At 32.7% G+C, this 14,121-nt stretch overlaps 1 protein-coding gene across 7 annotated transcripts in view; it reads right to left on the bottom strand.

Annotated features, from left to right (window-relative positions):
• LOC106462070 (HD domain-containing protein 2-like) overlaps positions 1-14,121 on the bottom strand; it is a 107,491-nt gene that overhangs the window by 69,048 nt on the left and 24,322 nt on the right. For 6 of the 7 annotated variants that reach the window (XM_022389201.1, XM_022389205.1, XM_022389203.1 and 3 more), the window contains exons 3-5: positions 6,635-6,737; positions 5,553-5,612; positions 4,755-4,823 (exon numbers count right to left, since the gene is read on the bottom strand). In XM_022389201.1, the coding sequence (XP_022244909.1) occupies positions 4,755-4,823; positions 5,553-5,612; positions 6,635-6,737 (232 nt within the window). The remainder of the gene's footprint in view (positions 1-4,754; positions 4,824-5,552; positions 5,613-6,634; positions 6,738-14,121) is intronic. The other variant, XM_013921952.2, reaches the window with a different exon arrangement.

The raw sequence follows: 14,121 nt of genomic DNA, 5'->3' as shown, positions 1-14,121 counted from the left end.
GTTTCGTTTTCTCTTGCTAGCTCCCCTCTTTGACCATATTGCTTTTTTAATGTTTTTAGCAATTGTGTGCACTGATTGTTTTGATCCATGTTTAGAAAGTGTTGGATTTGGCAGTGCTTTTTCTTCTTTCCTCTCCCTCAGTTTTTTAGCATATCTGCCATAGGCTGTCTGGATGTGGTAGTACACACTCTTGTCCACAGGATCTCTTAGGACATCCTCCCTATGGTAATGACCAAGGCTGCTAGTGTTCTGTGCTTTTAAATCATATTTCAGGCTCTGAAATGACGAATATGTCTGCACAGCCATCCTGTTTGATTTAGCATCAATGAGGTCATTCATAATGCTAAATGACTGTTCTATTTTGGGTCCAGTGAAAATACTAAGACAAGCTCTTACTACCTTCCCAAGAGCTGGATAGCAAGGCGTAACCTCTCTCCACCAGTGATCCAATCGGGTGCTGTCATTTATCCCAGGTAGGGTTGGATCTGTCTGTATTCTTGAGACTTCTCTCAAATACTGATCCTTTGATTTGCCGTCTTGATCAGTCACGTCATTGAGTGATAATTAAGAAATTATTAACGATTTTCTAAAACTCCAGTACAAGAAATGATTATAAACTTTAATAGATCTATAAAGTAAAATTTACTAACCACGTGCACAGTGCATATCCTGGCCTGTCCACTTTCCTCAAAAAGTCCGATAAAAAGTCACCATTTACATCCTTTTCCTCCAGCCACGACCATTTGAACTTGTTCTTTATCTTTCCTTCTATGCTACTGATATCCGCTGACCTATCTATTTGTTTGTACACTTCATTTGATCTATTATCGCTTCAGTAAACACCTTTGAATAGATAAGGCTCTTCAATTGTCTCGCTCAATAGAAAGGTACACAAAAGAATGACCGCGTTTTCTAAAGCATGTTTTCGAGATAAAATCTCGTTCACATGACATGAAGTTTGCATTATAAGCATACAAGGTATCGTACACGCCAGCAAGCATTGCGAGACTACGAAATGGCGGCACCCTGTTGCCGAATGTAAACAAACCGCGCGATTGTATAAACACTTATCTATGGCATGGAACACCAAAATCCGATAAATAATTTTAAAAAATGTGTTTCTCAGAAAGAAAACCGGAGGTTCTCAGGATTTTTTAGAAATATCCGGATTTCCGGATATATCCGGAAGACTTTCATCATTATAAATATTATGCTCTGCCTGAGTAATGATAATATCACAATGAATAGATTACATTAAATTTTGTACTTCTTGGAAAGGTAATAAATAAATTAGAGAAGAGAGGATGGCTAGAGAGAGAGAAAATGTTACAATTCTCATAGTAGTGGAAATTCAAGATGTTTTTTATATTGTCATATAAAACTAAAAACTTAAATCTTATACAGAATTAAAATTTAGGTTATTAGCTATGGTTTTATGTCAAATTTATTCTTATACCATGATAAGAAAGTAGTTTAATTACATTTTGAATGTAACTCACTAAAACCTTGTGACAGGTGCAGAGAAAGATGCCCATAGTTAAAGTGTTAATTATGCTGCTCATTTAAAAAAGCCAGCTTTAACTACATTGAGTAATCTTTCTAAAAAAAGCTCTGATAACTACCAGACACAAGTGGACCCTTTATCAAACAGATTTGGAGCGTCACATCAGAAGGAAGTTTCTAACGGAACATTAAGGAGGCTGACCAGAGAAAGTACGAGACCATAGCTAAAGATGTGGAAAGACTTACCCAATTGCCATATCCAGATGTTCTATATGAAATGATGGATTCACTGGCATGTGGTCAATTTATAGATGCTGTAGTGGATGATGATATGTGCATTAGGCTAAAGTACAGTAGGTGTACATCTTTATCTCTTTCACTATGGGCTTGGTGAAATTGTCCTTTAGAGTTTCCATACTATAACTTCTAATATGTTTTGTGTATCTTCACACAACACAGAAATATAGTATTAAACTTCATAGAGAACTAATAGCAATTTCTGAAAGAGAGGATGTCACAGATGGGTGTGACAAAAGGGATCTGATGTTATATTTTATGGCTCTGTAGTAAAATAAGATTGAAGGCTATAAAAATTATGCTTTTAGAGCTTTCTAAAAACTATGAGACAATATGATGTAACAAGCAAGGAAAAATATTCAGAAGGTTCGAGTAATGTGATATCAATTCACAACAATTAAACTATGCAACAATTGATTCATAAACAAACTTGTGATAAAGTATTGCTTCTAAAACATTAAATTTAACACCTATGCTTTATAACTATCTAAATCACAACTCTTGTATTAAATTTAAATGAAACAGCTGTGTATATTAACACATTCCTTTGTTCATGAGTTGCTTACTAACCAATAAAAATATGCCGCTTCTACATCTAGCGCATGTAGTAAACCATCTGTAAGTAAAAAGTCTGACAAACTTGACATATTGTATATATGTATTTTTTAATGTAATAGTGGTGTTCAGTATAGCTGAGTACAAAGATGTTCATGTATGATAAGTCAAGTGTGAATATAAGTACTTGTCAGAGGTGCATCAGCCAAGAAAGCCAAAGGATTTAGTTTAGTCCTCATATTCTGTCAAGCTGGTTTGGAAATTTTTTTCAATAATCATCATATTTCCTTATACATTTTTATGTTGAATATTCAAAGAATAAAAGAAATAAGACTACTGGTATGATTAAATGTGGAAATATGGACTGTAATTATAAGGTGAAGCTCCAAAATCATTTTAATATAATGCACTCCATTCTCTGTATATACAAGGTAATACATCTGGAATTAAGTGTAAGACCTAGTAAGCATGAAAGGCTACAAAACAGCTTTTTTCTTCTTGCAAATACTCAGGTACTGACAAGAATTATGAAATAATTAATTTGGTCCACATAACAAAACTGCACCAAAGCTTTTTCACTGCTAATGTTTCCCACACGAATTTGGTCATTTTGATAAACCTTGTAGCCACAGCATTACCATGAAAATATGCATGCTATGACTCTGAATTTACTAAATGTATCTTCATGATAGTTGTCAAGGTTTTAGTAACCATTACAAGTTTGTTGTAAAAAAATATCTGTTTTTTTAAATGATATTTTTATCAAAAATTTGTTTCTGAATTTATAAAGTTTTTACTGAGTCAGTGAGTGCAGGTTTATTTTGACGTTAAGAATAAAAATATTTTTTTTTATCTTACAGTTTTCATATTTCATTTGAACCTCTAGAATTTCCTAAATGAATATCAATTGTTTTTTCAGTTAAACTTTATATTGTGTTTGTTATTTTTTATACCCTAACACTAAGTGTAGTGAAATCAGCAATGTAGGGTAAAATAAAAAAGTTGAGAAATATGAAATAAATCTAAATTACTGTTACGACAGCAGAAGTCACATGATGCTGGCAACACGTGTTAAGTTTCTAGAAGGATCATGACTCTTCCTGGCAACTCTAGTCTTTTTTACACGCCCTCTATTTTAGTATATAAACCCGGCAAATAAAGTGGAGAGGAGAAGTAATGGCATAGATAAGAGCAGATAGGGAGATATAGAGGCAGATAATCGAGCCAAGTCATAAGTAAAGTACGTGAATCGTTGTGAATTATAGCATGTGTCTAAGTTAAAGTGACTGTGGAAATTAAGTGTATTGCAAAGTTGTATTGAGAAAGAATAAATTAGTTTTATTTAAGAAAGGACTTGTGTCGCTGAAGTTCTTCGGAAAGAATTTTTATGGGAAATTAACAAACGAACAGAGACGTAACATTACCCCTTTTTCTTTCCAGGATGACCCCATATTGTAACAGATAATAAAACATTATTTAATTTCACAGCCTAAGCTAATATTTTCGAAATCTCCAAATCATTTATATTTATTGCTGAACTTAGAAATGGCAAAAAAATCTATCCCACCAGGACAGCTATAAATAAATGACGTATGCATGTTATCATAAGGTTTTATTTAATTTTTTTTTTCCTTTAAGTTTTCTTACCTAACTTAATAAGTTTCTAATTTTCATATTTTGGTTACTATTATAACAATAAGATAAAATATACAAAAAGAACAAGAAATTTAGTACTTACATGTACTTTTCAAGGTTTTGCTGTTCGAATCTTAAGAAAAGTTAACATTTTACTTTTTGGCAAGGTTGTTGGTAATATGTTACTGAATTTTTATATATTTCAAATATTCAAGTTAGAACACAAAATAATAACATGCACAAAACATACAATGTCCTAAAACTATGATAATTTAACTGCCTTTGTAACAAAGCTTCAAGCAAGTTGAAATAATTCTGTTATGTTGCACTGGTTGAGGTGATCTGTAGCCAAAATATTTCAAAAGTTCCATCAGAACAAGCTAGTCTATGCTGAATTCAGTAAATTAAAATCTTTTCTTTCTATTGATTATAAGTAATCCAATAGCAAATGCCAGAAAGAATTAATGAGATATTTTGAAAGACAGAATGTGACTGAAGATGTGGCATATGGGTTGGAAAAATGGAGGCCATAAATTTATGCATTAGCAATATCTATACTAAAATTATGTAATTTATGTCAAACTCAGAAGATTATATAGGAGTAAAAAAAATCTGGTAGTCAAATCAAAGATAATTTCAATGTTTGTTGCAATGAAGAGCAAGTCTTATGAATGAACTATGAAGTAGAGCTGAGAAATGAAGTTGAAGTTTGGACTTTTTTCCTCATTTTGTTCAGAACTATTATATGTAACAACAAGTCTTACCTCCCACAACTCCAGTATTTCCTGACCAGTTTGACCTCCTGCTAGTTTACAGAGCTTGTCCATGGCATCCTAGAGTAAATTGAAGAAATTCTAAACAAGTAATAACCATCTATCACATATAAATCACAATTCAACTGTGAAGCTACTACTCAAAGGTATATTACTGTCAAAACTTTAATCCATGGCTTCAACTTACAGAGATAAGCCCTAAGCTTTCACAATGTCCATTCAAAAACCTATTGTTTTCCTATACATTTTTATGTAACAACATAACTGGTGCAGTCCATGGGCCACAAGATAAATAAATTATACAATTCTGCAACATATGATTGAAATATGATGATCAACTTCTCACTGCTTAAAAACAGAAATTCAGTCAGAAACTGAACTAACAGGTAGAAAATCCTGAATATCAAGATTTTGTGAAAACAATACAGTATACCAAGATATGTCCAAGAAATCTTCAGAAACATTTAAGAGAACAGCTTGAAGTTTTTGTTTCATTCAATCTACCATTATAAATATAATGTATTATAACAGCAATAACAGCTGTTTTATATAAGATTCTTCAACAGCAAATTCACTTTTATCAGTTTCTGCATGTAATATAACTTGTACAGTGTGCAAGTATCCATTCCTAAAAATTACATGATACATAAGATGAGGTATCACAGCAACCATATTATAAAAACTGTCATCCATGCACTTAAAATTTTAATGAACCGTATGTCACTGGAAAAATAATTTCATGGTATTCTGAATGAACATATGTATACTCCACAGTTGAACAGATCACACCATTCCATGTTGAATAGCCGACAGAGATGCTCCTGTATACAGTAAGTCTTCCAAACTCTTCTAAAAATATACAAAAAAAGGTGAACTACATGTACTTCAAGCTCATTTTCTAATACACACTGTACACCAGAGTGTGCAAACCAAATCTTGAAAGAGAAAGAAACACTCTTAAATCTTTTTTCAGTTATCCTGTTAAAGAACACCATTTGCAGCAACAGCCCAATTTGCAACATTTTCTTCATTACCCATTCAAGCCGTCTTCAGCCATTATTATGTTATGTTATTTCAAGAAATATTTAAGTCTGTATTAGGATCCATACTTTAAGTACAGTATTTATGGATGGAAAAATAAATAGATAAATTTAGTTACAACAGTGAAAATTAATGAAACAGACTTCAATTAAGATTAGCAGCTATTAACCAGGTTACCTAATTTATACACAAGACAATGGCCTATGGATTAATGGATTAAGCAATGAATAGAAATAAAGGCTTGTCTCACACTAGTTAATTAACAGCCTTTGTTACTGTCAAAGAATTTTTCAAAATTATTTTACTGTTAACAAATTAACAGCAAACACAACTTCTATTAAATTTACATCTGATTTACAACAGCATATATTAAGCCATACAATTATCAAGGGATACTTTGCAACACCTTACATGCAAATTTAAAAATATACACAGACAAAGATAATTGGTAATTAAACATCAACACATCAAATTTAATGCCACAATTTGAAAAATATTTAACCTTTAATAAAACTTTTCAAATTCTGAAGGATTATTTTTAATATAGTCTTGAATCTCCAATATAATGTTTATTAAAAGATAATTTCTAATCCTATTTAACTTATCCAACTTTGTTATTTCTATTTAGTAAAATATTAGAGAAACATTTTTCTAGATATCTCTTTAATTAATGCAAATGGAGATTTTAAACATACAAAAAACATCAGTTATATGTAATTCAAAATCAGTCATCATAATAACAATTCTTGCAGTTATCTTGAACTTCAATATTATCTCTTTTGTGTAATTCATCTTTAGCTTTAATGGAACAATATAAAACTTTTACTAACCCTTTCTTGCTGGTGCTTTTCTTCCTTACTAATACCACACCATGGGGTTATATCACCCACAATGCATTCTGCCATATCATGAACAAGAGCCATTTTAATACATCTACATGTGCAAGAAAAAAAATTGCTTTATGAAATGTATTAATGTAAAAATAACATGCATATTCAAAGCTCATTATTATTTAGTATAATTCTTAAAAAAAAGGAAAACAAAGGTAATGTAATGGAGTGATTCACAAATACTAATAACACATAACAGAGATCATAGATTTTTAAGAAACTGTAATAATTATCAAGTATTAGGCTTTACTCAAATGAATACTGCTGACATAGGCAAGGAAATGTGGAACTTAACACTAGAGTTAATCTAGTAAACCAAACATTTAATCTCATAAAGGTTGATAAAGGACACAATGGATGACCACCAAAGCTCAATATACCAAATATGATATATGAAAATATAACATAAAACAGCAAATGAGCAGTATCATTGCTGGAGATTTCTATATGCTAAATTGTAGAAAAGTGATCAGGTGGAATAAAGCAACTGTAATCAAACCATCCTTAACCCTCCCTATACTTGTTGATTTTGACCAACCTTGAAATCACCAAATAACCATAAAACTATATATAACTTTTAATGTAGTACAAAATTTAGAAAGCTTTTACAAAACATTATAAGTCTTTTGAAATTAAAAAATTTGATTTTCTGTGCAAGTATTTTTACTAAAGATATATCTGTGAATTTATGGAATCAGAGTCTATCTAACACTAATTAGTCTTAGTGCAAGTTGATTTTCAGGTTAAGATTAAAAGTATTTAGTTTTCACCTTACAGCTTTCAAACTGTGTTTCCATAACTCCTAGAGCCTCCTAAGTGAATATCAAAAGTTTCTTTCCAGTAAAACTTTATATTTTATGTAATATTTTCTTCATCCTAACACTATATGAGAACAATCTGTTTAACCAACTTTGTAGCTACCACATAAAAATACAAATCTAAATTACATTTTTTTCTTCTTTAGAATGACTGCAGATTGTAACAGATAATAGCAATTCGTTATCTCAAACAGCTTCAGGCTTGTAACAGTTTACATTTGTTTTTATTTAATTCTATTGCTCTTTGTAGAATGTCTTAGCTACTAAACCTGTATAACAAGCTAGAAATCAACCAGAAAATGCATAGTTCAACCTACTGTATTGAATTACATAATGTATAAGCTTCTCATGTGCATACCTCATGAAGAAATATTTAACTTTTTTCATTAATGTTTTCTTATCTAACCTAACAAGTTTCTAATTTTTACATTTTAGTTACTTTTATAACAATATAAAACAGTATACAAAAAAAAACTTGGCACTTATGTGTAGGTCTTGTACTTTCAGCAGTCAAATACTCAAGTGTCTATAAAATTTATCCCTACTTTTTCACTATAGTTTTTGTTAGTCGTTTACTGAATTTTTATTTATTTCTAATATTCAGATTAGAATATAAAATAATAACACACACAAAGCATAGAATATCATATAACTATTGTGATGTAACTGTATTGTTTTTTTAACTAAGCATTAAGTGTGTTAAAATAATTCCCTTACTTGATCGAGCTGAGCTAACTACTTTGAATCTGCACACTAAATAATACAAAAGCCACTATAAGAATAAACTAGCACTAAATATATATAAATTAATTAAAATCTTCTCTTTCTGTTGTTTATAGATAATTTAATATCAAATGTCATAAAGAATTATGGACATTTTTTGAAAGACAGTATGTGATAGGAAGATACAGAATGTGGGTTGGGCCTTTTGGTTTATATCCAAGTAAAACACTATGGTGGCTGTAAAGATAGATTATATGTCAGCAATATCTATGATATTAATTTGCACTTAAACTTAAAACCATAAATAGAGGTGAAAAGATTATCTAATATGTACAATTTAATGTGAACAAATGTCATATGATATAGAAAAATGAAGATTGAGAATTTATTTAAATACTTCCTTTTGAAATTAAAAAATAAAACCTTTATAATATTAAAATTTGATTTATTAACTATTTAATAAATTCAATTTTAATATCAGTTTTAAGTTCTCAATTTTATAAAGAAATATTTTAAATAAACCCTCAATCCCCCCAGTATGAAAATTGTGACATTTGTTCTCTAGGTATTCCTTTTTCTCTAATTTATTTACCACACCTCTGAGAAGTAAAAACTTTAATGTAAATTATTCATTAAACCATAGATATTACTAAGGCAAAGTATAATTTTTATAGCCTTCAATCTTATTTATTTATGGAACCATAAACTAGAAAATCAGACCTATGTACCACACCCACCTGTCACATCCTCTCATCTCAACTCTCTCTGGCATTTTACACTACAATAATTATAACCAATAGAAAGCCAAAGCTGTAATCTATCAGATGATATGTTATATTATGTTGTTTTCTATACAGAGTACTGGCTATTTCACTTTCAGTTTGAAACTTTCTCTCGTGATATTCACATTGACAAGCTTAGATTAATTTTTAAAGGCTTTTATCACATAGTTACAAAGCCAAAAAATTATTATATTATTGAATATTGCTTTCTTTTTGTATGTTATTATTCTGTGTTGTTAGGTGCAGTATTTAATCAAATGAAAAATTATTTAGTGTAGTAGCACCATTAGTTTCTTCAATAGTCGACAGCAAAAAAAAAGACTGAGGTAAGTACTATATTTCTTGTTTTTCATGTATATTCTTTATTTATTATTATAAAAGTAATTATAATATAAAAAGTAAAAACTTATTAGGTTAAATAAGGTTAGATTAGATAAGATAATGAAAAATAAAATACAAATTCTTCACAGGGTATGCTTGCGAGCAGCTCGTGTTTTACTTAATTCAAAATGGTAACTTGAGCTACATATTCACAGAATTATATACAACTTGTGAGGTGGGATTATTAGCTAGACATGAGTTAAAGGGCAATAAAACAATGAAATTTAAGTATAAATAGCACATATGGTAGTTTCTATTCCATTGCTCAATGTTTTTAAGTTAATGCAGTCAGAAAAACTGCCTTAGTGCGTACACAACAATGCTTGACGCTCCATTCCTTGCATTATACAAAGTTTGAAGTGTCAGCTCCTTTAGAGCTTTAGAGGATCACTACCTTTATCACAGGTTTGCTATCACATCTTGGTGGATGGTACAACACACCATCCTGCCTGCACTAATAGTTGTCAATACAAGTTCCAAAAATTGCATGTGTTTGACAGTTTGTGATGGTAACACTTCACCTTGTTACACTGCAAGAATCACCAAAGCTAAATCTGGGTCTTCAGCTGCTTTTCTTAAAGATCATAACTGATTAATAATGATGTCCTTATAAATTATCACCAATTGTGTGTTTCATCATCACTGCTGTAGCAATGTTTCGACTGCTGCATCATGTCAGGATATGAACATTAAATGAATTGACATGAAATAACTGACTGAAAAGACAATCCATTGCCATTTCTATGCTGATGACCTGGGCACTATTGTACAAAAGCTATACTCTTTCTACATCTTTATTCATTGTATAATTATACTTTACATATTTTATAATAACATTAGTCATTTCAGTGATGCATGGTCTATTTGAATTATGAACTCCATAACATACATGTATTTGTGGTAACGTGTGACGAAAACTATAACTTCAAGCACTTCCTTCTTTGCCATAGAGTATCAGCAATAAGGAGCAGTCACATATGACTCTCGTGTATGATTAAATGATTCATACCATCCTGTACCTGTGATAAAATTGCTTTAATTCCATTATCTCTGGTATCAACATCCAGGACGAATGGACAGTTTTGATTAGGTTAAACCAGCATCACTGCTTTGAACCAGAGCATGTCTCAAGTTTTGAAAGATTCTTCACATTCCATGTTCATACAAATTGTGTATCAATCTTAGCCAACACAGGCAGTTCTCTACCTATCTTGTAGAAACTGTCACAAAACATTGAAAGTATGACATAAAAGCAAGAAAGCTGCACACTTCTCCCTTAGACTAAAGTTGGGACCAGCTCTTGACCACTGTTATCTTAGCAGGATCTTTGGATACTCTTTTCCTACCTACCTACTATATAAAACTGAAACTAGTTCTGCAGACATTTTCTTGCTTTCAATATCAGCTCTGTCTCCGTGTTGTGCTGGAATACTATTCTGAAGCTCTCAGCTGTAGCTCTAAAAGTAAACCTACAGACTAATATGTCACCCACACAGATGAGACAGCCTTCCCATTGTAGTCCTCTAATGTAAGCCCCATTAGTCTTGAATGTAGCATGCACAGACTGACTGGCATTTTGTAGAATTCATACAGACCTTCTTAGGTGATGAAAACAGTCTTAGATCTACTTTTATCATCTAGGTCAACTTATCAGTAACCAGACATTAGACTTAGTGTGATGAAATCACTGGTGCTTTTCAACGCATCCAGACATTCATTTGTATGTGATGAAGGAAAGGCATTTAAGCATGATACTGTCTAATGTCAACACAGAACCTTGGGGTACTTTCCTTCTTCCTGCAATCACCACTAGAGATGGCCTAATACTTTTGAAAGTTTTATTATTCCATCCTTCAACAACTACTCAACTTCAGCACTGGCAAGATCCCTGGTGATTCAAGGAACACTAAGTAGCAGTTGTTTTACTAGACACAAGTACCTACGTGATGACATGTAATTGTTTTCCAATGCAATTGGCCATCTTGTACAACAAATACATCAGCAAACTCCCTGAGCAAGTCCGTGTCTCTGTTTTGAGTTTAGATTGTTAGCACAATCCTAAACTAGAGACTTCAGATGATCTGAAAGTTGCAGATTTGTTCTTGGATACATTGCAGTAGTTGTAACACTATTTAATCAGCTTTTTTGCATTACTTTTGCCTCTGTCACTGTGCCAATGACATTCCAGCTGGAAGATGAATAACCAAGTTTTCATAATTACAAACTAGCACTAGAATAACACCCATACTCAGATATAACTATTGGAAAAAAGGTAAGAAGACAAGAAGCAGTGTGTTTTGTATATTGGTTCTATTACTGCAGGAGATAGCAACAACACACTAGGCTACATCCATAGTACACCATTTGCTCACAGAGCAGTATCACTACCTCTCTCAACACGCAAGCCTGCAATCCACTGTTTGCAGGCTAATATGGTTGTCACTTTAATGATTTTGTTGCAGAATTGCAGTTCATCTGCTGCCCACGTAACACTGGTTGACAATTTCTGTAGCAAGCCCCTCTCTACATATTACTACCTGAACTCAGATCAGATGCAACTACCTTCATTCAGAAGGTGATACTAGCAAGAAAGACCTCAAGGCATGCCTTACTACTATCACCTAGCTTGCCACTTTTTACCACAATAAAGTTGGTGCACAAACTGGTTGGAATGGTGACTTTTCACAAAGTGTCTGATAAATAACAAAGCCTAGTAAGGTTCTGGCAGATACTGTATCCATTAAAAATTCAACATTGCATGTATTTATTGGCACATAACAGATAACTCCAGTCTATGGTTCTCTGAACTAGCCACCATGATGTTTGGTGTGAACTGACTGCTGCACACATCTGACCTCACAGCCAGATCTAACTCACGTTCTGCTAGTTTAAATTAGTTAAGAACAGCGGTAGCCATAGCTCTTCATTAACCTTCTGTATCTGTTGTAGGATTAGTCTGAATAGTACTCATGTTCAATGATCCTATGTAGCAATAGGATGTGACCATTTCTGAAATCATGACAAAGAAAGCCACGGTTGAAGCATGGGTTCCTTCCCTCGTCCCCTTGATGCCTTTAGACATCCAACTCTGGCTGCATATATGGTACAGCCTTGGCAACTGGGCCTTGAAAGTCTTGTCATTCGACAGGTTTCTGCTGTATTGGAGCTTGAGAAGCTGGAAGATTATCATGAACCCTGGAGGAAGTCTCGGGGCTAAATATGCAGCTGTAATTGCTACTGCTCTAGTGCACAGTTTGTCATGCTCTCTTCGAAACACATAATCACTGAAACTGCTTTAATGGGGGTGAAAAGTATTTAAATCCAATATACTTTTCGTTGAGTATCTCATTTCAGTCTGCAGGAGGTACATTATGGAATGCAATCAAGTTTTCTTAAAATCATCCAGATTAGCCAAGTTCTTGTAGAGCCCTTCCTTCAAGCTTTGTACTTGAACCCAAGATCAAAACTGTGATACAATTCACTGAGAATTTGTCTCAGACTTCTAGTTCCTCCTTATTGGATTGCTTTAAGGTATGGAGCACAGGACTGTATATACACAGTATCAGACAGTTGCACCTCCTATCTTAAGTCCATTCATTCCTAGCAATTCTCCTTCGTTATCCTCTTCAACACTGGTGGGTTTACTTTTTTCACTTACATTGTTTTGATAAGTAAATGGTGGAGCAGACAATTATCTGCTACCAGCTTCTCTACTGCTGGACAGATAAAAACATTTGGGGGAGCCTTCATCTTCTTCCAGAAGTTTGGAGATGCACACATTCTGATAAATACAACATCCTCGTGTGAATTCTGAAACAGAATGGTAAGACACTTGGGGATATGAAGCATCATAATGACACAACTCATAGGAATATGCATCATTGTCACAATCCATCTCAAATTCAGCTGCAGAGCATGGTCTCAAAGCATCATCATCTTTACAAAACACAGAGATGTTCACATCCTTATGAATTCATCACCTTCAGGTGAAATATTGTGCAAAAAGATGTGATGTGTAGATATACTTTGACATCACTTTTGCAGCATTTTCAGCTATCAGATGCAGTCTTAAGGCATCACAACTATGCCTTGCCAGCCAGAAATGTTCCTATCCAACTCTTAGATATAGTGGATTGTGGCCAGAAACTAGATGCTCTACCTGCTGGCATTAAAGCTTTTTCATCATGGATGACTCAAACCAAACACTTGTGGCTGGCAAAAACTTTTGTCTAAGAGAATGCCTCTCCTTATACTTGCCACATTTTCTGATTGAATACTTAGTTCAACCATAGTTTCCTCCTATCTTCCATAAGTTCCATGTGGGCTTAAAAAATTCCATTCTCTATCAATCACAATTTTCAAATACAGGAAAGAAAGACAAATATGCAAGTCAATAAACAGAAAATATCTTTATTCCCAAAAACTATTAGTCGCATTTTACTGTTTCTTTTCTGTGTTCAGTTATGACTTCTCATGGCTGCTGAGGTAGGTGAACAGGATAATTTTATACCTGTACAGTACACTGAAAAAGTTAAAAATAATACTCATCTGGACATGACATAAACATAAGCAATAATAATGAAATACTACATTGCAGCATGTAATCTTAATATAGGCAAAAGGATTAACCCTATCAAGTTGGATAGGGGTCAGAGGGCATGTCATCACGTTTGTAGATTTACATTCAACATTTTTATTTAGCTATTATTTTATAAATGTATGT

This window comes from Limulus polyphemus, unplaced genomic scaffold (assembly GCF_000517525.1).
Source record: "Limulus polyphemus unplaced genomic scaffold, Limulus_polyphemus-2.1.2 Scaffold1088, whole genome shotgun sequence".
Lineage (NCBI taxonomy): Eukaryota > Metazoa > Arthropoda > Merostomata > Xiphosura > Limulidae > Limulus > Limulus polyphemus.
Note: the sequence above shows the minus strand (reverse complement) of the source record. Positions and strands in the feature narration are given on the sequence as shown.